We start from the raw sequence: 24,879 nt of genomic DNA, 5'->3' as shown, positions 1-24,879 counted from the left end.
GAAAATGGTCTCATGGAGATGTGTGAAATCCTCTGTTATAAACAGTCGTAAGCCATATTGTAAACTGTGTTGTTTTGATGTATGTCTTGTAAAAGAAGACTTTTGTTCATATACGAACGGGGACTTGCACAATAACCTGCAATAATCGATGGCGTGATGTGTGAGGAATGAACGCTGGAATGCATCCTTTAATGTCCAAAGACAATCATTTCAATAAAACAGTTATATAGACAGACTTATCTTGTTGTTACTCAAATCTGCTTTCAGATTTTTGGGGAAGGGGTCGGCCTGTGGCACTTTTCTCCAAAGCTCTCTTGGACAGACGACCAAAGGTGTGCCCATACATGAATTTGTATCCTGTGGGATGGGTGAGAATAGTTAGTTAACAGTACTTATACAGGATGTCCAAACTTCTTCTTCAGCTTTATACCGAAGATAATTCGAAATGCAGTGCGATACACGCGGTACCTGGAATGTGTCCCGTGAACGACGGCACCACACCCTTGTGGCGTGATGGATAGATTGCGTGAATGGGCAGTGGTGCACAGTTGCCGCCACCTTGTTGCCTCCCGAACTGAACGAGGGCCTCATTGGTAGCGATGGGGTAGCCTTTCCCGATTAAGAAGCGGGATTCCGGCACATGTCCTGTAAATCCTTCACAAACACATCATCCAAAACTGTTTTTTTCCCCCCCCCCGTTTGTTTAGTTTTCTTGAGTCCAATCCACAGCAGAAAGCAATTTACAAATTGAGCGAGTGAGGAAACAAACTCCTCATCCAAACTAACTGACCCCACAATGGCAAGAAGGAAAACACAGGCTTTGTGGGGCAGCCATCTTTCTCAGCTGGTCGACGGTGAGGGCAAACTGGAAAGAGCTTTTACAGCGACCGGGGGAGGGAAGAGAGAACAATGCGTAGAACAACACCCGTATCAACAGGCGCAATGATCCCATGATGACAGCAACAGTGACAACGCCGGTCCGCCCCTGATACCACCATTCCCGACCTCGCCACTGCCGATAGTAAGCAGGGCCCATATTACAGCCATCCATTTTCTATACAACGTATCATAAATACAGTAAATATTGCATGGAATATAAACAAGCCATAGATACATATCAAATAATGCAATGATAAATAAGTAGAGTACTCTGCAATGTAGTTGATTGCATGTCGTTTATACTTGGAAAAGTTGGTGGTAAAATAGCTTATGGTGCTGAACGTGGTTGGCCCCCACGCAAGTGAACTGAAACGCCAAAAAGTGAAAATTATTCTCTGTACCATGACTGTATTTGGGTCCTTCCCAAAATTTCACACTTTGTTGTCTTTTAGCTTAGCTAGTTCATCCAACAGTTACCCATCAACCTTGTGTTGTACCTGACATGTAGTACTTGCACGGGTGGCCATCAGCCAACAAATATGGTTTTGCAATTGGGGTGAAGTTCGTCAAGGACTTGTTGGATACCATTTTGTCCGAAACTGGAGTGAGGGGGGCTTTTGGCCAGTGGACCTACAAATAAAAAACAAACATGTATCACCAAAACAGTGCCTCATTAAAAATAAATAAATAAAATAATTATGCATATAAAAATATTCTTCCATCCATCCATTTTCTTTGCGTCTTATCCTTACAAGGGTCACGGGAGTGCTGGAGTCTATCCCAGCTAACTCTGGGTAAGCGGCATTGGCACTGACATTTGAACCTTCGGGCAATTTAATCTTCGTTTAAACTACCATACGCGTTTTGGGGATTTGGGAGCAAACCAGAGTGCCTGGAGAAAATTCACGCAGGCACTGGGAGAACAGGCTGGATTTGAACTCAAGTCCTCAGAACTGTGAGACAGATGTGCTAACCATGAACTGAAAATGTTTTATATTATTGAGATTTTCTGTTTCCACTGGTGTGAAACTACTGCTTCATGCTGAGAGCTTTCAAAACGTTGTTTCAAATCTCATTGGATTATTAGATGTAACTGTGGAATATGCCGTCGTCACAGTCAGAGTATGGAGAGAAAGTAAAGCGTATTTATACCCCTGACTGCCGTTGGGTGGAGTTGACAGCAAGCGATGGACTTATTGACGCCCGTTGGATATTTGTGTAAGTCTCCTGGTAAAAGTCAGAAAATGCTCTCTGACACGTTTTGGAAAAGCTGCAGGCGATATAGTTCTTCCTCTTGGGGATGAAACCTAAAGGCAAGAAACACAAGAGTGTCAAGTTCGTCGTCCTCAAAGCTTTTTCACCTTTATATATCAAGGGATGCCCTTCGAGGAGAAAATCACAGTATGGTCAGCCTCAAAGGATCTCCTTTCACCAAGATGGCACATCTAGTTTAGGATGACCTCTGGCCCCCACACGCCCACAGTTGTCGGGATGGTGCAAACACAGAGCTGCTTTTCACAGGTGAAAGGATTAGAGTAAAACAATGTATGGACTTAAAAAAATAAATTTGAAAATAAATGGATCATGATATGTTGCAGGCGCAACAGTGGATCAGCTGGAAAGTGTTGGCCTCACAGTTCTGAGGTCCAGGGTTCGATCCCGGGTCCGCCTTTGTGGAGTTTGCATGTTTTCCCTGTGCCGGCGTGGGTTTTCTCCAGACACTCCGATTTTCTCCCACATCCCAAACACATGCAACATTAATTGCACACTCTAAATTGCCCCTAGGTGTGATTGTCAGTGCAGCTGTTTGCCTCGATGTGCCCTGCGATTGGCTGGCAATCAGTTCAGGGTCTACCCTGCCTCCTGCCTGTTGACAGCTGGGAAAGGCTCCAGCACTCCCAGTGACCCTTGTGAGGATAAGCGGCAAAGAAAATGGATGGATGGATGGATGGATGATATGTTACAGTGCTGAACTCAAGACAACAAAGTCAACAACAACAACAAAAATATTAATTGAATGAACATGATTTTATCTTAGTACCTAAATTCCATGTAGCGAAAATTTGGTGTGTTTGCATGGGGTTATTTGAAAAGAAAAATCGTTTCACAGGGCAAAAACTTGAATTACGTCGCTTAAACTGTTGAGCAAAATAAATTGTCTCAGGCGTGTATTAATTGCTTCCAGTTAAAATTGAACAGTTGAAAGGATTTCAAATCTGTAAAGTCCCTGCTCCTGCCACTCCTGAATTTGTGAACGTGCACATTTGCCCAGTAGCCGAGCATATTGGAGTCATTCCACTGGCCAACTCCAAGCTTATTGGATTGACATGAAGGAAACTAAATCACTTGAATTTTATGGAAACCATGTTTAGCTAGCAAATCAGTTAATTGAATGTAAACAAAAACGATTAACTGAATACAATTCAAACAATTTTCTGATTTGTTGCTCAATCACATTGTGAAGACTGCCAAATGGTTGTGCGTGTGTGTGTGTGTGTGTGTGTGTTATCTACCAGTGTAACCTGGGATGATTCGGCTGGCGTGTCTCTCAGGGATGTTTCTGAGTGTCAAGGCTGGACTAGAGTGCAGTTCCGGGCTCCGCAGCTCAGTCATTAGCTGGCCGTAAGACTTACCTATTTTGAATTTGAGCTGTGGCCGATACCCCGAGAAACTAAAAATGTAAAAGCCAACGTAAGAAAATTTACCTCCAAAAAGTTAGCATTAGTGCCTTCAAACAGTCCAGCGCAGTCCAATCCTTGGCCTCAAACGATATTACAAAATGCTTGGAGGGATGCACTCACCCTGGTACGCAATGTGGATTGCGCTCCAACAGAACTGTGCTCACTCCTGTTTCCATATTGGTGGTCTGGGAGGGAAGGTCCAGTCCCCAGCACTCTTGTTGACTGGTTGCTTGGGTATTGGCTTGCTTGGTTGCTATGCACGAGATCCTCGAAACGCCAATAACCCTGTGGATCACACTCACAAATGGGGCGATTTAATATTCTGAATATATATTTCATAATTAAGCCAACCATTTTATTTAGTTGTCTAGGTTCAAAGGTCATCAATACATTATGCATGTTCCCATTACTGTTTCATATTAGTTAATGTGTGAATTACATTGCATTACTGTGAAACAGCTACCTCTGGTGGAATATTGCTGCAAATATTGGGGAGAAAATCAAGCTCAAATCCCTCTGTTTTCTATTGCAATTGTCCTCCTAAGTCTGGGGAAGCTGGAGCAGAGCAAAGTTGACTTTTGGGCGAGAACCAGGGTACATGTTGATCTGGTTGCTAGCCAATCGCTGGGCCGGTATAAACAAACAAGCCTACTCACACTAACACGAAAGGACAATTTAGAGCTAATTGATGCTAACGTGTCGTCTTTCAATGTGGGAGGAAGCCAGAGTTCATCTATGAGCAGGGAGAGCAAATTTCCCACAGGGAGGGCCCTAACTGGGATTTGAACCCAAAACCAGTCAACTGGGACACCGAGGCTTACCACAAGGTCCACTGTCCTGCCCACATGTTTTGATTAACTATTTAGATGTATGCATTCTAAGAATCATTTGAAGGTCATTCACTTCTTTAGTTGGAAACTTGGTTGTAACGTGTACAAAAGAGGATTTTATTGAAAGTTCACCTTCCTTTAAATCTGCATTTATTTGCATTTATAGGTGTTCATAGAGGAGATAATCATCTTCTAGTTTTTAAAAGTAAATTGCATTGTGGACATTTAAGGGGATACATAGACATTTACTTTGTGAAAACGTGATTGTGAAAGATGTGTGTGTGTGTGTGTGTGTGTGTTCGTGCGTGTGTGTGTGTTTGACGTAAGGAGCTCAGATCATATCAGCAGCGAGGAATGTCCATTCTACACATTCCTTCTGTTTCATACATTTTGTCACTGCTGTTGTGAAATACAGTTTCAGTCTCCTCAGGCATTTGTTGGCAGTAATAAAAATGCAAATGAGTCACAATGACAACACAAGTTAAATACATTTTTAAAATAATTCACATATTTCCTCCCAGGCTAAGGAAAAAAAGACAAAATATGAAAACTAAAAAAATCTTTTGAAAAAAAACCCCATCTCCATACGCATGCAAATTAATTCAGAGAACGTCAATTCCTAAGACTAACCTTAAAGTCTTCCGGGGCAAAAGCAAAGATAACAAACAATGTCAAGTTGGCAGGAAGGGGGAATTATTTCTATAAGTTATTCACATTTACAGGAGGTCTATGGTTTATAAAGTTAGCGAAATATGATGCTTCGGAGCTACAAATGGTGCACGATGAGCTAGTTTGTGCGGCAGCATAAGAAAACTTGGTCACCCGCCACAAACTCAGTTACGACTGTAATCAACATTTTTCATTTGGTTTACATTTATGGCATAGAAATGTTTGACACACTAATATTTACAGTAGGGCAGCGCGGCTGGTAAACCATTGGCCTCACAGTTCTGAAGCACCGGGTTCAATCCTGGAGCCACCTGTGTGGAGTTTACATTTTCTCCCCATCCCTGCGTGGGTTTCCTCCGGCCACTGCGGTTTCCTCCCACATCTAAATTGCCCGTAGGTGTGATTGTGAGTGTGACTGTTGTCTGTCTCCATGTGCCCTGTGATTGGCTGGCAACCAGTTCAAGGTGTACCCCGCCTACTGCCCGTTGACAGCTGGGATAGGCTCCAGCACTCCTCGCAACCCTTGTGAGGATAAGTGGCTAAGAAGACGGATGGATGGATATTTACAGTAATTATGACTAATAGTAATTGTTGGAAACAGAGGACACCCTGTGTCATATTTGTAAAAGGAACAAATGGAAGAAAATATGCAAAATAATCTGAGATATGAAAAGATAATAAATCACAGAAAAAACTCTCACAAATAGGATGAATTTCAAATTTCTGATTGTTTTCCTCCCATAACATACAGCAATGATAATATAACTTCTACATTACTATATTTTTAATTTTATAATGACTCAGGAACCATTGATTTTGTTTGAAAAATTCCGATGAATCTGAATCAAATTTTAAAAAATTGTATTAGTGCCTTTAAAGGGACTCAAGGACACGTAAGAATAACTTCTAGGGGTAATTAAAATGTATCTAATGTGTGTGTGTGTGCATGTGTGTTCATTACTAAATGTATGCTTTTGTGAAGCGAGGAGCAAGGGGACGTACTGCAGTTCACCTGTTTTATTGCTCCATCATTGATGCCTCACCATTTTCTTTCTCAAATCAAATCTTTACAGCACATGTAGTTCCCATATTTAAATGTAAATCTCTCGGCGGTGGGCCACGTACTGCTTTGCGTGTTTCATGGCTATACGCGAGTCCCAAAAGGAACATGGGGAACTGGCTGCAGCTGAGTCATTCATTGTTTTCCTATGTGAGCGACTGCAAGGCGCGAGTGTGAGCATGCGGCTGGCAGAGGTAGGACGGGCGACGTGGAAAAGGCGTGGGGACAAAAGGTGTGGAGGCGGACCCAAGTGGGATGTTTCAAAATATATTTGAACAACACCTCAAACAGACTCTCTAAACTGGATCCTTGCTCACGTTCTCGTTCCAGTTGAATTGTGTCGCCGAAGCGGCACCGAAGCAAGGGCTAATGAATCTCTACAGGAATTTCGGGAACCTAATGGAGGCCTGGGTGGCAGAGCAAAGCCCAGACCCGCAGTTGCTGGAGGATATTCCCGAAGCATCTCCCACACATTCTTCATTTTCTTCTTCAGGCTGGGAGAAAAATGTGCGAACCGAATCTGTGGACTCTGGAGTGGAGACAGCCAGCACTGACACTTTCTTCGCCACCTCGTCATTGTCCACGGATATGGCAGAGATGGACTCTTTTGCATCAGGGCAAGGGACTGAAATGGCGTTTTCGTCAATGGGATCGGCTTCGTTGCCCCGTTATTGGTCCCCACCTGCTTCCTCCCAGCCTACCAGTCCCAGAAGAGTTCAGGGATCTGCAGTCTTTAACCAAAAATTGAAGCAAGCCCTCCAGAGATCAGAATCCAGGCGACAATCTGAAGCCCATGCATCTGATCAACACTTTCAAACAGCCTCCCGACGCAGACCCTCCATACTGAGGTCCGAGAGTTTTGGCTCATGTATGACCCCCAACCCATCAGCACCATCATTCCTCGTATCGGGGATGGACAAACAGATGTTGCCTTCGAGAAGTACGATGGAACTAATGCAGGTATGTTTGCTGAGATATAAGATTAGGAGTGGAGTTTAGGGTTAGGTGACCATGGTTGGGTTAGGATTGGGGTTTGGATTAGGTGCATGTGTTAGAGTTGGGGTTTGAGGTAGGGTGAAAAATTCTAGGGTTTGGGTTAGGGATTAAGTCTGCATTTGGGTTAGTTTAGACACTAGTTGGTGTTGTTTTTGGGTGAGCCTTTGGCTCTAGTCTTAATGTTGGGGCTAGGTTTGTGGTTGTTCTGGCTGCTAGAGTCCCTCTCCCACCAGACATCCTTATTTTAGGTAGCGAATGTTACAAGATTCCAGGAGCAGTTTGAAGATTACATGAATCAGACAGCAACATGCATATTCTTGTTTGCCTCGTAAAGGTAAAAGTAAGGGGGGGGGGCACAGGGTACGACTCTTCTTTACTTACAAATTGTGTTCACACCTCACACACACAATATTACACGTTCAGCACTGCTTGACACACTCTTGTCTGTGATGCAAGAGATCAAACCAGTCTGCCTACATGACTTGGCGCCCACAGGCAGGGGGAGTAATGGAAGGGGAATTTCAACAGTATGTCTGTGATGTTCTCTTTCGTTTGAAACTTTCACAAGGTAATTAATCAATCAAAGTGGTCAAAGGCATGATTGCCATTGAATTTAAATGCTTCATTTTCCCAGTACAGCCAGACATCTATCCATTTCTGGAGCTCTGAGTCTTACCTAACTGATCGCCAGTCTAGCGCAGGTCATTCCACGACATTTGGACAATTTTATGCTTCGATCTTTAGCTGGATTTACAATGGTCAATTTGTCCAATTATAATTTATGTGCCAAGTAAAATGCAAAAACAATACATTTCCATCAGCAATAACATTAATGAATAGTGGCCATATAGTTTTGAAGCAGTTGAGGCCTTGGGGGGGCTCAGTTGTGTTCCAAAAGACCAAACATGCTACATGTAAGATGTTCATTTGACTTGATTTTAATGAACTGTTTTAATTGCTAATGCAGTAGTAAAGTCGTACTATAGAAAGTAATGAACCTAGGCCCAATTCAGGTATGCAAAACATGACCGTGACTAAATTATACACCACTCTTGAAGGAACCTGGTTCTATTGTAGCTTGTACCTCTCTGTACACCCACATTTGGGCCCTTTTTTTGTTTTCTTTTCTCCATGTTTGTTCATGTCTGGGTATATTGTCATTGTCCTTCGTCAGGGTCCTGGAACAAGCTCCGGCTTTGGTCCTTGGGCACTGCATGATTAAAGTCAGTAAGCAAATGCCACTAAAGAATGTACATGTGGCAAATAGTCTAATACTTATTTGGGTAGAAATTGCTTTTGTTGCAAAGGAGGATCAAAATATCACCTTTTCTTGCATTTTCTCACGCTGTAGGTGTAACTTCAATGCCTATCGTTTACCTTCGTCACAGTCTGAACAGCACAGCTAATGTTGAACTAACTTCGCTGTGTACAGTATTTACGAGGCCCTGCCTTTGTTCTGGTGCGTTCAGTTTATGATTCCACGAGTTCTGAGGCAAGCGCCTGAACTTTCAATGAGCGACACCACGCGACATAGTTTCCAGTAATTTTACAAACCATTAATTATGTTTAATTAAATTTTCTTTTGCAGAGTTTAAAAACAGGGGCAGTTCCATAAAGATTTTGGAGGGGGGGGGGGGAAATGATGCTATCAATCGGGCTAAACAGGTTGAAGATAGTAACCTTACACGTATCGTGTCGGACTGCCAGAGGATCACTGATTGTAAAATCCAAGATGACCTTGTATATTAATTTTTAGAACATGAGTATAGAATGCCCCCATGACTTAGGAATTGCTTGTTTTGCTGGGATCCAAGAACACAACAGAGTAATAATTACCGACATAACCACACCCTTTAACCCTTTTCACTCGGTATGACACACTCACTGAGTATTGTGAATAGGTTTTAAAAACGTACTGCATACTTTGTGGGGCATCTCAGTTCCCTAGTGGTTAGGACTTTTGACAGAGTTTGGAGGTTTGGAGTTCAGTGTTTGCATGCGATCTCTGCCATTGTGTGATGGGAAAATAAACGATGAAAAACATGCATGTTAGTGTCAATGACAAAGGTGTCGGTCCATAGGTGCAAATGTGAATGGTTATCTATATGTACCCTGTGATTCCCTGGCGACCAGTCCAGTGTGTACCTGGCCTCTCCAGCTGACCCGCGGCCCTAATCGGTGGATGATTTTACAAACTGAATTTAATGCTAAGGGTTCAAGGCAAATCATATCCAACGAGCTGTAACTTAGTAACGTTGCTGCGGCATGCTATGTTGCAGGACCACAATGAAGTGGCATCCACGGGCCTGAGTCCTGGGTTTAAGTACTTGGAGCAGGTGTGCCAGAGGTTGGAGGACTTCGCCAAGGAACAAGGTGCCAATGGCGGCTACCACTTGGACAGGGCTCAGAGTCAAATAGATGAGGCAAGCACACAAGGTTTCATTTTATTATTATTATTATTTCAATAAAGGTTCTTAACATCCTGTTTATTAAAAACTTCCTTCTCCGCCTTTTTTCAGGAATGCAACAGCTGTCAATCATTGGAGCAGCCGCTTTCTTTTCATGGTGCCAGGCACGAGTACTACTCCAAGAAGAAACCGCTCAAAGAATCTCCTTTTGGGCATTTTCGTCAGCGATCAGCTTCAGACTCTTCATCATCGATACATCTACGTGAGTTTTTTTTTATTTGAATGACTAATGAATAGAATGTTGTCCTGCTCAATAGGTTTGATGGTATTTTTTTATTATTTTTTTTATTTACAGGAAAGTTAAACCTAGGCTTCAAAGGGCAGCAAATGAGTACATTCAACTTACTGGACAAGCAAGTTAATGACGCAAACATCCAGGTAGAAATCCGTTACAACCTACCCAATAAGTACGAACACATAAACTGCTTTCATCACATTAAGTTGTTTCAGATACTTGTTTGTAGTATCATTTTCTGGGCAAAAATGAGTAGTGTATTATCACGATTATTATTATGACTACTATTTGTATAAAATACACTTCTTATTTCTGCTACTACAACTAATAACAATAATGGTAGTGATGATAGTAATAGTAATACTCAATTATAATAAAATGGGTTTATAATACAATTATTATAGTTTTACTACTGAAAACCAAAAAATATTGTTAAAATTAATAAATATAATAAAGATTGTAATCAATGCCTGATGAAATTATTTTATGTAATATATTACCATTATACAGCATGGTGGACAAAGGGTTGGAGGATCTGCCTCACAGTTCTGAGGACTGGGGTTCAAATCCCAGCCCCGCCTGTGTGGAGTTTGCATGTTCTCCCCGTATTGTCGGGGTACTCCGGTTTCTTCCCAAATCCCAAAAACATGCACGATGTGTTGACTGAAGACTCTAAATTGCCCGTAGGTGTGAATGGGAGTGAGAATGGTCGTTTGTTTATATGTGCCCCATACCCCGCCTCTCGCCCAAAGATAGCTTTAATTTTATTTATTATTATTATAATGAGTGATACTTGCTTGGAACAATACCTGCCTCAAAATTTTTCAATATTTTTGTTTTCGTATCCTCCTAATCCCAGTTAGTTTCTTTTACCTGATTAATCTTAGTCATTAAATATTAGACTAGTATTGTTCTCAGTATTAATGATATTCTTAATATTATAAGGGGCAGAAAAGTAATGACTAAGGACCTGTGAAAATAATACTTGTGGTAGTTTTTTTTTTTTTTAAATTTCTCACATACATTCACAAAACACGTCATGATTACTGTTTTGTGCTTTATTGATTGTTTTTCTAAATATCTTCTGTTTGGTTGTTTCCCCATGTATACTACTACTTCTTCTATAAAGGAGGACATCGCACTTAAAGGCAGAAAGAACCGAAAGATCAAGTTCGTGTCGTTAAAGAGAGGCGACGCCAGCCTCCCAGACCGAAATAGGTGAGCTGTAATCTTGTTCACTGGTGTAAAGAAGCTCTTTGTGGGGCGCGTGCTCCTGCCATATGGTGCCTGACCATGCGGGGGTCCTCCAACATGGCATCCGGCCTGCCTCCTGACTGCTTGCTGTTGTCCACAGAATGCTCATTGCAGCTCTGTTCAATGTGTTGTTGTTGTTTTTTTGCAGCCAAATGACACAGTCTTCTGAAAGAAACCCTACTCGGCGACAGCTAAGCCAACTGTTCAGGAATAGATGGAAAACGCTTCCTGCTTCTACCATACAGTGACACCGCAGGAAATCTTTGCTATAAAGGTCGGAGGATAATATACATAGTGCATTTCCTACGTTCTTGCTGTATTACAATGTTTTGTAACATACATTTGTAACATATAACACCTTTATTTACAAATATTGATTTGATGTGTAAATACTTGTAGAATATAAGCAATATTGACTGCATATAGTATTTATTTTTATCGTGTTCATTTGCGCAGCATGGTGGGGCAGCTGCAGAGCCTTGGCCTAACAGTTTTGAGAACCAGGGTCAAAAATCCCGTGCCCACGTTTATGGAAACTCTAAATTGCTCTTTGATTTCTTATTTAACTCATGCAATACATTTTGATCCATCCATCCATTTTCTGAGCCGCTTATCCTTACAAGGGTTGCAGGAGTGCTGGAGCCTATCCTAGCCTGTCATCAAGCAGTAAATCACAGGGCACATAGAGACACATAACAGTCGCACTCACTATCACACCTTGGGGCGATTTAAAGTCTCCAACTTTTGGGGATGTGGGAGGAAACCGGAGTCCCCGGAGAAAACCACGCAGGCACGGGGAGAACATGAAAACTCATCACAGGTGTAGCCAGGATTTGAACCTTGATCCTCAGAAGTGGGAGGCCGGCCAGTGCTTACCAGCTGCCAATACATTTGAATTAAATCATTATTTAAATTTCTTTTTCTTTTATATTAAAGTGCTGTTATTTTTGTAGAAAACTGTTATAATGACTTAAAATAATACTTTTAAGAAATAAAACTTTTGTTTTGATGAACACCATCAAGTCCCGCTACTCTTCTGTCTTTTAATTATTATTATTTTTTTTCTTTTAAAGTGGAATCATGAAAAAGTTAAAAGAGAGCCACTGGTCTAAATTTCAGTCCACCAGACAGGACAGTTCTCATATAAACTTTATTTCCTTCAATTAAATACTATATTTAGCAGAAATTCTGTTCAGAAAAAAAAATTGGCTCTGCGAAAAAAAAGCACATGCTAATTTGTCATCAATATAGTGTATGTCCCATTGGGGTAAGATTTGGTTTCAAAAAAAAAATCTTATTGTTGTTTTGAATAAAAAAAAATAAAATTAAAATTAAAATGAATCAATTCTTAAGAGGAAGCTCCATTGCTCCCTTTTAACCACCCGGGGAGAGAAATGGGTGATAATCTCATTCAAAACACATGAAAGAGTCTATTTGAATTTTGTTGCTACCCAAAATAGCAGTACCTACGAAGCCTTGTAATTTTATGAAATGAGTGACTCGTGTACGTTGTCAACCGCTTCCCTCGCGCGCTATTGCAGATGATGACATCTTGGTGAGCGTTTCAACAAACTTCTACACGTGGTGGCTCCACACTGTGTGTGTTACTGCATGTTCTGAGGAGATACTTTCATGCAAAAAAAGTTTTCTCTTTATTGCAGATTTTCATTTACTGCATATGAGTCTGTAACACGGTTCACTGGAAACTGGAATAATGAAGTGCTCATCCAAATTTACTCACAAATATACTAACTCAGTGTACCCGTGCGGCAACTTATTCCGTTGGATGAATATCAGCAGGTGGATGGAGAGTTTGATTTTGTACCTTCTGCTATCTGGTGGAAGGGGATTCAGTAGTTCTGTCTGTCACTATACAGCGAAGAAAATAAGTATTAGAACACCCTGCTATATTGCAAGCTCTCCCACGTAAAAATCATGCAGGGGGTCTGAAATTTTCATCGTAGGAGCATGTCCACTGTGAGAGAGATAATCTAAAAAGAAAAATCCAAAAACCACAATGTATGATTTTTTTTAAACTATTTATTTGTGTGATACAGCTGCAAATAAGTATTTGAACACCTGAGATAACCAATGTTATTATTTGGTACAGTATCCTTTGTTTGTAATTCCAGATGTCAAACATTTCCTGTAGTTGTTCACCAGGTTTGCACACACTGCTTGAGGGATTTTGGCCCCCTCCTCCACACAGATCTTCTCTACATCGGACAGGTTTCTGGGCTGTCACTGAGAAACACGGAATTTCAGCTCCCTCCAAAGATTTTCTATTGGGTTTAGGTCTGGAGACTGGCTAAGGCGCGCCAGAACCTTGATATGCTTCTTACAGAGCCACTCCTTGTGGACAGGTGTCTTTATGCTGCTAACGACCTCACACAGGTGCATCTGATTCAGGATAATACATGGAGTGGAGGTGGACTTTTAAAGGCGGGCTAACAGGTCTTTGAGGGTCAGAATTCTAGCTGATAGACAGGTGTTCAAATACTTATTTGCAGCTGTATCACACACATAAATCGTTAAAAAAAAATCATACACTGGGATTTCTGGATTTTTCTTTTTAAATTGTCTCTCTCACAGTGGACATGCACCTGCCAAGAAAATTTCAGACCACTCCATGATTTCTAAGTGAGAGAACTTGCAATATAGCAAGGTGTTCAAACAATTACTTTTTTCACTGTATGTCGCTGGCATAGATACATGAATGCACACAAAGTGGGAGGTGGTGCAGTGGTGGGGAATGACTGCCCTAGGGTTAGCGAGCCCTAACGCTATGATTAAGAAGTATCAATAAGAGGAAAAAATTTTGTCATTAACTGATTCTTTATTCACCTTGAAAGGACAGCGGGATTGACCTCCCTTGGCATTCCCATGAAAAGAGATGACAAACACATCCAACCAAACGAGAGGGTGAACAGGATTGCAGTCCATACGTAAAATACATATAATTGCTATCTATTGAATTGTCGGCATCCATTAGTCCCACACAGCATCCATCTGTCCTATTAAATATATAGAGATACGTCATCTGTGGAGGGAGTATTGACTGTTTGTGTGTGCGCGTGAGGGGTAGGGAAGAGCTTATAGTCGACAAAGGTGTGGCTGAGCAGCGTTACGTGGCGCCCGCATTTTGTCTACATGATGCCGCAGGAGGACAGCGGGTTGACAATGTGGCAGGTGCAGGCCGACTGGCAGTACTGGCGCACAGTCTGGTAGCAACTGCGGTCGGCGTCCCCGCCCCACTGCACGGGCCCGTTGGGGTCGGCGGGAAGCCGGCTCAGGATGCTGGTGTTGATGGCGAGAGCTGCCAAGCCGTAGTCGGTAAACAGCACGGTCTCGCGGCGGCATGTGGGGCAGGAGATGAACTTGTACTTGGGGCACGACTCGTAGAGGATCTGCAGGCACTCCTCGCACACCGAGTGCAGACAGGACAAGATGCGAGGGCGCTTGCCGGCGAAGTTGTAGGTGTGGCCGCAGGTGGGGCAGTCCAGGGGCTCGCAGGGCATGGGGGGCCCCGAAGAGGTCGAGGACGAAGATGAGGACGTGGAGGAGGAGCGTAGAACATATTGGTTGACAATCACGTCATCCATCTTGTAGTGAAACTGGTGGTAGCAGATCTCGTTGGCACTGGTTTTGCGCTGCGCTAAGAAACTTTGCTCCCTCCGGGCAACGGGGACCTGGGGGGACACCATGGGCCTGGGGGTCGCCACCGTCATGTCAAGCGTTAGGTCGCTGCAAGCCTGGTTGACAATGATCTCCCCTTCACCACCGCCATCCCATGCCACTCTGGGGGGCGGGGCGAAGCGAGGCTGAGTGACGGGCACCGTGCACTCTCTGGGGAACTTCTCAGACTGGATGATCTTGACCGTGTCCATGGGGATGGTGACAGGCTGACGCCTGAGGCAGGACATTTGGAATTTGTAAGTGGACGCAGAGAGGCTCTAAAGAAGAGTGGGCATACCTGCCTGGTTCTGGGAAAGACGACTGGGTAGTGTTGTTGTGTTAATGTCAGCCATTAGAGGGCACATGTGGACGAATGACTGTATCCATATTGCCTTTCGAGACCCTACTCCCAACCCCGGTGGATGTTCCTGTCAGCCTGAGTCCAGATGAGGGCTAGCCAGGTTAAAGAGTTTTGCCAGAGCACCTTAATTCAATGTTTAAGCATAAACTGTCCAGCTTGTTAGACTGGTGTTGGCTACTTAAGTATTAAAACATTATATTCACACAGCCAGCACCAATAGGTAACTTTCAATGCACAGTTTTATACACACACACACACACACACACACACACACACTACAGGGTGGCTGATGTCTGCATGCACATGGCAGAATGATCCAAGTACCTCAGAGTGAATCCAATGTCAGGCCAAGTGAAACTTTACTATGACGTATTCTGTCTAACCTCTGCTAAATTCTCTCAGTGGACCCTGGTTGACACCCTTTGACCCTTGACACCCAAGCGGGTGGTCTCATATTTGGGGGAGGTGTCCTTTGAGCCTCGTCCTCGTGGTCAGAAATATTTCCTTTCGTGAATTCCTACGAGGTGGGAGTTTAGGTTTCGGGTTGAGGGAGTGATAAGAGTCTAAAAGTGTGGGGCTCCGTGGTTGTCTCCCTTTTTAGACGGTGAAATAGCTTTGGTGCATCTACCTGTGAAAACACAAGACAAGGAATGTTTTTTCTTAGATATGTATTCACATAAGACAAATTGCTGGTTGTCAACGGGCATGAAGACTTGTGACATTTATCGTGAGCCTCATCTGTGCCGACTGAAACGAATTTCGCTGTAGCTTGTGCAGAGGAAGCCGTGGTAAAAATAATGCTAATGCGGTTCATATTAGCATTTTATATACGTTGATCTGATGATAGAAACCGCATTTCAGCTTAAGTCCAGGTCCGAGGTTTTTCTTTCAGCATGACCCAGCAATCAGGTTACTTCCTGCTCCACAGCAGACTAGTTATTGTTTGACTTAATCGCCGGAACAGATTTGGCTCAAACCATCTAAAGCTGTTTTTAAAATCTGACCTGCAAATAACGAATGAAATTACAAAACAATATTTCGGATTGATACTACATTACTTTGTTCATGTACTTCAGTCCATTTTCCACCTATCTGAGCTTTATTCAAGTATTTTTTTTCTGATGACTTTAAAAAAATCTGTGCTTTATCCTCCTTACTTTGTAAAATTCATTGCTACTTTCAATCCTCACGGATGACATTTTGGCATGAAAAAAGATGTAAAATAAGAGCGTCAAAGAAAGTAAGTAAAGTCGACCGCAGTTGAGATGTTGACCAGGGACCCTAATCCTAACCCTCAATGGCATGAACAAAACAGATTCAGAGAAGCTAAATATTTTCTTGTATTGAATAACTACAAAAAAATTCAATACATTTTATTAAATAAAATTATTTGATTTTACAGAATTCAAGAATAATATGTGGTACATACATACATACATGTGTGTACTAAGTCAGCCTAAAAAAATTAATTCTCATCTTCAAATGTTTGCCATCTGAATAAAATCTGGGGTTATCATCAACTAATTTAGCATTGTTTTGTAAGAAAGTTCAAAATGTTAGCAAAGGTACTGGAACACATTGTGCTAATGGCAACAAGTCCTGAGCCAGCGCAATTAGCAACAGGAGGCCAAAACTCGCTCGAATTGTTGTGACTCAGCTTGTCCCAACTTGCAGCAATTAAGCGATCTAAAAACCAGTTTGTCCTCACATTTACTGTTATCCAGATGTATTTTTTATGCAACACAATGTTATATTTATGCATTAATAAACACATTACAACAAAATTCACAACATTTCAATGGGATTGGAGAACGGATTGAATTACATATAATGTGCAAGGTGTGTCCGAAAAGTTTCAGGACTGTTCTACCGTAATTTAGATTTCAAAACCAAACATCACAGTATAAGTGTCATGCTCCTGGATTCAAGCCAGGGCTAGGCGTGGCCAGCTAATCAGAAGGTGCACACCTGCGCCTCATGAACACTGAGTAGACCCAGTACTTATAGGACCCGGGGGACGACAAATACTCCGCTAGATCGTTGCTCCTGATGCCTCGTTCCCGCACTCCTGCTTTCCTGACTTCTGATCTCCGTGCACCGACCCACGCCTGTCCACTGACCACCCTCATAAGCCCATTCGTACTGGTACTTCGGATTGTTTGGACTGTCTACCTGATCTCAGACCACTACTGTCATGATCTTGCCGCTTCAGCACGAGCTGTGCGGGTGCCCGTGCGGCTGCGCTAATTGGGAGGCACACACCTGTGCCTCATGCGGGCTGATCATCCCCCGTATATATAGGACCCGGTGACGACTGGTCCTGGGCCAGTTCGTTGAGCTTCATGCCCCGTTCCAGCACTCTCGTTTTCCTGACTGAACCTGTGTGTACTGACCTCCGTCTGTTCTCCGACCAACCTTGTAAGCCTGACTCCTTGATACTTCTGCCTGCGTTGATTGTTTCCCCGTGTACCGACTACTGCCTGCCCACTCATCTGCTCTCTTCGCCCGACGCCCCAAGAACCGCTGCTGCACCGGACTGCCTGCTCGATCCCCGACCTCGGCATACAATAAACGTGTCTCTTCTTGAACTACCTTGCGTCTTCCGAGTTCCTGCATTTGGGTCCACCTCTCGTTTCCGATGGGACGCGACAATAAGTTTTCACCTTTGAAGTAATCCTGTGGAGTCTTGCGTGCTTTCCCAGAACTTCTTCCAGGATCCTCCACATCCCCGTCGTCACGGTGATCTTGATGTGGTCCACATCTTTAAATTGGGTCCCCTTGATGATGTCCTTCAGCTAAGAAAAAGAGGGGGGAAAAATCACATGTACATGGAAATTTGCTACGGCTCGGTGATATTAATCCTGACAAGGAACTGTCAGATGCTCATTGCGCACAGGTGTATTGTCACGAGTGCTTCTGGCACCACTCTTGCTTTTTCTCTCATATTGATCAAAATAAAGACCACATAATCTCTTTATGGACATGCTACTTTAACTGTGGCCCACAAAGATTGGAAAAAAAACGGTATTTTGTAGTTTGGATTTGAAACATATCCTTTGTGACACCTGTCCTGAAATTTTAAATGGCGATACAAGCTTGGTAACCGAATGAATAAAACTTGTAAGTCAAGGTACTACAGTATCCGAATTTCTACATGAGTAAAAAGAGCAATTACTTTTGCCATCTGCGCACACGTGAAACTCTTTTGAAAAGGAGCATTAATAAATTTTCGAGGGCAGTATGTGTTTGCACCAGCTCTTTTAAAGTTGAAAGAGAGTGTAGTTGTTAAATAAACAGACGTCTGGCGAGAGCAGGTGACTGTGGCAGACATGCATCCTTCTCTCTTTCAACACGCCATCATCCTCGGAGCTCTCAAACCCATTGGAGAGGATCTCAAAGGATTCCTGTCCTACGTGAGGGTTTAACAATGTCAAGCATTTAGATGATCTGTTTTATTATACACAACAAACAAACGCAAATGAAAAAGGAGGATGACGCCTCAATGCAAAGTGATGATTCACTGAGGCAAAATAAATGAGCAGAGGGGGTGACCTACATGGCGAATGAAGAGAAAGTAAAAAGGCGGCACAGCAGAGCAGGTTTCTATTTGTGGTTTGTGTGAGCGTGCAGACATCAACGCTTCCTGCACCCTCAACAGCGACAGGGAAAAAAAAAAAAACTCTCACATGATACGGCGGCCATATTAGACACGTCTTCCCTCCCTTTATCGTCCCACCGTGCATGTTTGTCGCCCCACTCCACACACAGTCTCACTAAGTGGGCATCTGTAAGACTTTGCCTGAAATAGCCCATGTCTGTTCCCCCTCCCGTTCACACGCATGTGATAAGCATGGAAACACGAGCGATTCATTTGCAGCATAAATAAAACTTGTTGCTCACTCTAAATACGAGTGACAGATGACAGGTGACAAATTAGTTCATGTGCCAGGGAGGTGAGTATCATCAAATCAATGCAAAACGCAAGGTAACTTTGCAGCATGCATTTAGTTGTTTTATTTAAAACAGCTTGATGCAAGGGCTGCGAAAAATAAAATCCAAGAACGCATCTAAGTTGAACTCCAAAATACATAGGTCGATGCAAAATTTCTGCCTCAAAGCACCGCCGGGAAAAAAAAACAACAACAAAAGAACAGGAAAAAACAAACTCATCTGTCACATGTAGATTTATTGCAGAAAGATGGAGTGCTGGGCCTCTAATAAATAAAGTTTACCAAAAATGACAAGCATATGGAGCATATGTAAGTTATTTTTCAGACGGTTATAGATGTGTCATGTACATAAATCATTATTTATAAATGAGCTCCATGTTACTGTTTTTTGACCTCACATAGTAATGACTTGCGTGCTCATATTAATTGCAATGACTACCAGTTTACCATTTAATTACGATGACTAACAGTTTGGCATTTAGCATTTTGCTGTCTCATGTTCTGTACAATAAAATTTATGGCATACGTTCAGTACTAATATTTACAGTGTAAGGATCTAAATCTATTGGTCATAAATGTGGATAAAACACGTTAGTAGTCCCAAAAAAAATCTAGGGGAGGGTGATTATTATTTGATTATTTAACCAATGATCAATTGGAAATATATTCTAAAAAGATTTGATAGTGACACCCCTAATTAAAGCACTTTCTTCCCATTCATATGAACGGTGAAATGTCTTTTGTTTTGCAGATAATGAGTTCAAGAGCCACAAAAGATAGGCATATACCCAATAATATGTATTTAACTTTTGTCTGAAAACGCTAACAATATATATATATATATATATATATATATATATATATATTTTTTTTTTTTTTTAATTGCAAGTTTGGGTTCAAAACGTGAACAAGTTTGGTCTGATATCGACTTCGTGTCAGCCATATTTTACAGTGGAGCAAAGTCAGAGTGGTCGTTACCGCCTTCCGATGTATTAATTTCCGTTTTCGCTTGTGTGCTTATCAAATTCCTCTTTACTATCGGCGGCATTCTAAAACAAAAACAAGCCAAAGAAAAAGAAAACAATCCTAATCTCCTAATGCTGTCTAACTAACATTCACATGACCTCTCGTCACAGCAACTATATTATTTTTAGAGGTTCCACTGCAATCTGAAAAATGTTTTTCAGTAAATCAGTAATATTTGTGTCACTATTTCATTTCAGGTTTGAAAAATGGGATTTACACAATGTGGAATTTACATGGATAAATAAGATAGTTCTCAATGGAGTGTTTACGTTTTGTTGAGGAAAACATGCCAACTTTAATAAAATTTTTAAAAAATCACAAAATTGTTTAAATGTCATTGAATAGCTGATTGATGCACACTATTTTTGTCCGCCACCTGGCTGCCAAACTAGGGAGGCGAAAGTTCTCTTTGTGTCCAGTGTCAAAGTAAGTAAGTCATTGATGATCAGTTCCATGGTATGAATAAGCGACACTTCTTACCACTTGTCTTACAAAAATGTCACAAAGGGAGGACGAGGCAATAATTGCTAAGCTATCGTTGTTGGCAGTCACAAAACATCGAAATACGTGATTTGGTGAAACAATACGCTTGTCACATAGGATTGGCTGAAACCATGTTATTGCAGAGAATAACAACTAAATGGGCCAATTAATTCATGTTTACACATCCATCCATCCATCTTCTGTTCCGCTTCTCCTCATGAGGTCCGAGAGCCTACCCCTGCTATCTTTGGGCGAGTGGCGGGGCACACCCTGAAATGGTCGCTAGGCAATTGCAGGGCACGTATAAACAAACAAAACGTTCCCACACACACTTACTCTACAGGCAATTTAGAGTCTTTAATGAACCTACCATGCATGTTTTTGGGATGTGGGAGAAAACCTGAGAAGCAAAAGAAGAAGAAAACACACACAGGCACTGAGAGAACATGCAAAGTCAACACAGAAAGGGCCAGGATTTGAACACCATCCATTTTGAATGTAGACGTGTCTGTCCAGTCCGTCAACCTGTCGTGTCGAGTTGGGGGCTAAATCAGACAGAACGCACGTGTTATGGAAATAAAGTCCTGTAAAAGAGAAGTGTTTGACCCCTGAGGAGACAAAGTAGCCAAAATGACTCCTCTCTGATTTGCAGACAACACTACACGAGACAGGCCAATAAGAGACCTCCTCGTCCTGCAGATAGGTCGGCAGTGGCGCAGATTCCATCTTAATCGACATCTGCTGTTATATAAAGAGCTGATCCCGACCCTGACGACCATGTGAAAAAGCAAAAATTGCAAACTGGTGCAGATTTTCCCGCAGCGAGCCCAGGGATGTGTCTGCATCCCCCCCGCCCTGGGTGCATTTGCAAGGCCATCGTGATGCTAATGAAATCAAGGTAGGTATCCGACATGCTGATTGTCATCACAAACATGAGGATGGTGGGAGATGGACGCACACGCACACACTTATTGCTCATTTCCATGTGCATGCAGCATTGTCACCCTCATTGGGAGCCATGCTTTACATTCCATTTGGCTGACAAACAAACCCGTGGCAAGCAGATATCAGACACAAACATCATCCTCATACATACTCAAGCTGTTCTCATGACAGTTTAGTAGATTGTTTACAAGTAATCAATGCGCTGGTATCAATGGAATGCTTTTTGTCTTCTACTTTGTAAAATTATTTATGCCGACAACTTGACCGTCTGATCTTTTTGCTCGCTCTTATACTTACTTACTTATATTTTGCTTCAAATAAATATGTTAATATAAGTTGGATTTTTTAGATTTTCCCCAAAAGTTGATGCAAATTTCCTTTGGGAGCAACAATCAACAAGTTGAAATTTAATTCACTTGTTTTTGAACAATAATAATAATTCATAATAACAATAGTATTTTTCTCATAATTCTCAATTGCATTAAATTTGTGACTTTTGGAGAGTTGTTGCTTCAATTTCTTTTGTTTTGTTGTATTGTCTTGCTTGGAAATAATTGTGTAAATGATGTTCTTCTTTTGTTACCAAGGTGAAAACCGATCAGTCAGCATGTCCAATACTGTAGTGTACTATTCAAAGGTCATTCTCATATCTTCAGGGACCCTAAAGGGCCCAATAAGTGATCTCCCTGGCACGTTTCCGGCCAAATACATGATTTCCCCACTCTGACACCTCCTTGCTGCTGATGTCGAAGCCTTGTTGGGACATGATGGCCTTCCACAAACCATCTGGGCCTTCCAGGCTTGCCCAGAAATCATCAGTGGACAGTCATATGCTGCAAAGTATTCCACTGCTTCATTTGCTGCTATGGGCATAAAAGGATCGACATCATGCTGTGGCCCCCATCCTCCCCGACCACAACCCTATTTGAGAACCTTTGAGGCTTTCTCAAGCAAAAGATCTGTGAGGGTGGGAAACAGTTCAAATCCAAAAAGCAGCCCTGGGCAGCTGCTCGGACGTCCTGCAAAGAAATTCAAACAGAAACTCTTCAAAATCGTCAAGGAATGTTGGCGCCTTTGGGATCCCTGAAGGTGTGAAAATGATATCTGAAAAATTATGGCCTTTCTGACTTACCACTTTCCTCCATGTTTATTCCATTGTTCAATCTGTCAGAAGGTTGTTGCTGTTTCACGTCACGTCATCTTTTCGTGTACTTTATAGTGGTATGTGTATTGTTCTCTGTGTTGCTTTGTTACTTTATATCTTGCTTTTTTGGAGTGACTTTGTGACTTATTTGGCTTTTTCTATCCTAGCTTCAAAAGTGGTTGTTTTTGTAGCCATGGACATCAGTGTTTTTTCCTGTTGGTTACAGATGTAATGGGCAGAACTTCACAGGAGGTCTTCAGTTCATGATTAAGTGTCGTTCCTATGGCGGGGAAGTGACTCGATTTTGTACTTTGGAACCCATTAATCTATGCTAAAGGAGTAGCAAAATTATAATTATGAAAAGAACTTTGATTCCATGAAAAATAGTAAGTACAGTTGGAACTGAGCAATGCCTTTACAAGTTTACTGTGGGGCGTTCTTTTTCTTATACCTGCATATACTTGGACCATCTTTACCCCAGGACGGACGGCCATATTATGAGATTTGCAACCTTTTCATATGATTTCATGTTGCATTCTTGTGAGAACATTGTTTCCTGAGAAAAGGCCGCTGAACATTTCTGTCATCCTCACACACCCACTATCAACCGTCATCTTTTCCGAGCTGATTCACCTGCGATTGGAGGACGCCAGAGGAAGAAGGGTTCTGAATGTTCTGAATGAGTCATCAGTCTGTCTCCATGCTGACCCCGTCTCTCTCTCTCTCTCCTCTCTCTCTCTCTCTCTCTCTCTCTCTCATCTTCTCTCAATGGAATCCTATCTGTCCTACACATCCTTTTCATATCTGTCTATTCATACGAGTCGACACGGAGACTACCGCATGCCGCCGACAGATTTGTCAGCTATGTTGAGGCAACTGTCCGCATCCAAGCTTTGACTGGTAAAAAAGCAGCTCGAAGGGTATTATGTTGTATTTTGATTATGTAACACGCGCTGACCTTGAGTCCAAATCCGATGGTTTACTTTGTGGAGATAGCGCGGTTGCTCATTTGAATGTGTCAAGACTGGTGCTGCTTTCACATTGAAGTGCTTCTGTCTCTCACCATCCACAGTTGGCTTCAGCCATTTTGCAACTCATTTCTGCTAAGTGCTCTTCATTGTTCCCGTACAACAACATGGCAGAGGTGCACGCAGGCAGAAAAATGAAAAGGCCCAAACCGTCACCCGCCACCTCATCTGTGATTGATGAGCTTCTGCAGTATGCCGGTGGTGGCTCGATTGATTAAGGCCACTTGATTTGTCGTAAAAGGCCCGCCGCCTCGAGAAGCTCGCAGCCCTTGTTGATGTGAACAATATTCAAGATGGAGAGGCTTTTTTGGCAAAGGAAGAGAGAGAGGTGCGTTCAAGAGACCCGGTTATGCAATCAGACATTTCCCACTGCAACACCAGGATACAGGTCTGGATGTCGGACACAGAACACACACACACACACACACACACACCTCATGCACACATTCTAAGAGGTCTGTTGAATGTCAAAACTATTCGGGATTTCCAGCCAGCACAGCACTGCTGAGAAACCTGCTGCCCGTGGGCCACACGGAGCCTATGACAGCATTTGATCAAGCTAAACAACAACAAAACAAATTCAGCTCGTGCATTCTTGTAGATATGAAAACACACTTGATGTTTTTTTTTCATAAACGGTCCAAGGAGGGCTATCACAAGTCATGCATGTGCAATGATGCAACAGCTATGTAAGCCCACCAGCACCTTGTTCAGTTCTGCATCTGAGATCCAAAACATGCTCACCTCAAGCCTCTTTCAGGTCCTGTCTCGACGGTTTCTTTGCTCTCAAGATGCAAGGTAGGGGCTCTGAAGATGCAAAATCTGGTTCCCAGCAGGATGACGACGGCAGGAATGTTAAGATGGAGGAGGCAAGGTGGAGGCACGTCCACATCCCTCGTCTTTTGTCCTTCACGCCGTCGCTCTGCCTCCGCCGGTGTGTCTCGGAGCGTCTCTGTGGGCTCTCTCCATCCTTTCTCTTCCTCCCTGCTGTGGCTTATTCAGTCCTCCTGGGCCTGGTTCTTTAATCTAGTCGGACCTCGCTGTTATTCTCGTCGTCCCGCTCTCCTGTGTCCCTCTCACAACAACACCTCCTCCTCCTCTTCCTCCTTCTTCTTCGGTTCCAGGCGAGCGCACCTCAGCGCTGCACATGCGCACTCTCCTCACTTGTCCCTCCTTTCTCCCTGTCAATATCTCT

At 42.6% G+C, this 24,879-nt stretch overlaps 3 protein-coding genes and 1 long non-coding RNA gene across 4 annotated transcripts; 1 reads left to right on the top strand and 3 right to left on the bottom strand.

Moving 5' to 3' along the window:
- Window positions 1-247: 247 nt before the first annotated feature.
- On the bottom strand, window positions 248-3,736 carry cimip2b (ciliary microtubule inner protein 2B). Its single transcript, XM_061802036.1, has 6 exons — window positions 3,681-3,736; window positions 3,393-3,550; window positions 2,032-2,186; window positions 1,377-1,509; window positions 469-654; window positions 248-357 (listed from the first exon to the last, which is right to left on the bottom strand). Exons 1-6 carry the CDS (start codon window positions 3,734-3,736, stop codon window positions 248-250), a joined length of 798 nt encoding a protein of 265 aa, XP_061658020.1.
- Window positions 3,737-6,488: 2,752 nt separating this feature from the next.
- si:dkey-106l3.7 (uncharacterized) lies at window positions 6,489-12,093 on the top strand. Its single transcript, XM_061802035.1, has 6 exons — window positions 6,489-7,079; window positions 9,395-9,538; window positions 9,635-9,785; window positions 9,879-9,961; window positions 10,948-11,036; window positions 11,221-12,093. Exons 1-6 carry the CDS (start codon window positions 6,489-6,491, stop codon window positions 11,318-11,320), a joined length of 1,158 nt encoding a protein of 385 aa, XP_061658019.1. The 3' UTR covers window positions 11,321-12,093.
- Window positions 12,094-13,933: 1,840 nt separating this feature from the next.
- rnf208 (ring finger protein 208) lies at window positions 13,934-15,716 on the bottom strand. The gene has a single exon (XM_061801419.1). The coding sequence runs from the start codon at window positions 14,993-14,995 to the stop codon at window positions 14,219-14,221; it is 777 nt and encodes a 258-aa protein (XP_061657403.1). The 5' UTR covers window positions 14,996-15,716; the 3' UTR covers window positions 13,934-14,218.
- LOC133490852 (uncharacterized) lies at window positions 15,716-24,864 on the bottom strand. Its single transcript, XR_009792302.1, has 3 exons — window positions 24,429-24,864; window positions 17,772-17,903; window positions 15,716-15,736 (listed from the first exon to the last, which is right to left on the bottom strand). It is a non-coding gene; the product is annotated as an uncharacterized LOC133490852 (long non-coding RNA).
- Between the last annotated feature and the right edge of the window lie 15 nt (window positions 24,865-24,879).

The sequence above is a fragment of the Syngnathoides biaculeatus genome, chromosome 17 (assembly GCF_019802595.1).
Source record: "Syngnathoides biaculeatus isolate LvHL_M chromosome 17, ASM1980259v1, whole genome shotgun sequence".
Classification (NCBI taxonomy): Eukaryota; Metazoa; Chordata; class Actinopteri; order Syngnathiformes; family Syngnathidae; genus Syngnathoides; species Syngnathoides biaculeatus.
Note: the sequence above shows the minus strand (reverse complement) of the source record. Positions and strands in the feature narration are given on the sequence as shown.

Excerpts from the sequence above, each read along its gene's own strand:
- rnf208 (XM_061801419.1), bottom strand. The coding sequence starts at position 14,995 with ATGTCCTGCCTCAGGCGTCAGCCTGTCACCATCCCCATGGACACGGTC.
- cimip2b (XM_061802036.1), bottom strand. The coding sequence starts at position 3,736 with ATGGAAACAGGAGTGAGCACAGTTCTGTTGGAGCGCAATCCACATTGC. Across the intron at positions 3,551-3,680 it reads AATCCACATTGCGTACCAGG|TTTCTCGGGGTATCGGCCAC; the intron begins GTGAGTGCATCC and ends TTACATTTTTAG. Across the intron at positions 2,187-3,392 it reads AATCATCCCAGGTTACACTG|GTTTCATCCCCAAGAGGAAG; the intron begins GTAGATAACACA and ends TCTTGCCTTTAG.
- si:dkey-106l3.7 (XM_061802035.1), top strand. The coding sequence starts at position 6,489 with ATGAATCTCTACAGGAATTTCGGGAACCTAATGGAGGCCTGGGTGGCA. Across the intron at positions 9,786-9,878 it reads TTCATCATCGATACATCTAC|GAAAGTTAAACCTAGGCTTC; the intron begins GTGAGTTTTTTT and ends TTTTATTTACAG. Across the intron at positions 11,037-11,220 it reads AGCCTCCCAGACCGAAATAG|CCAAATGACACAGTCTTCTG; the intron begins GTGAGCTGTAAT and ends GTTTTTTTGCAG.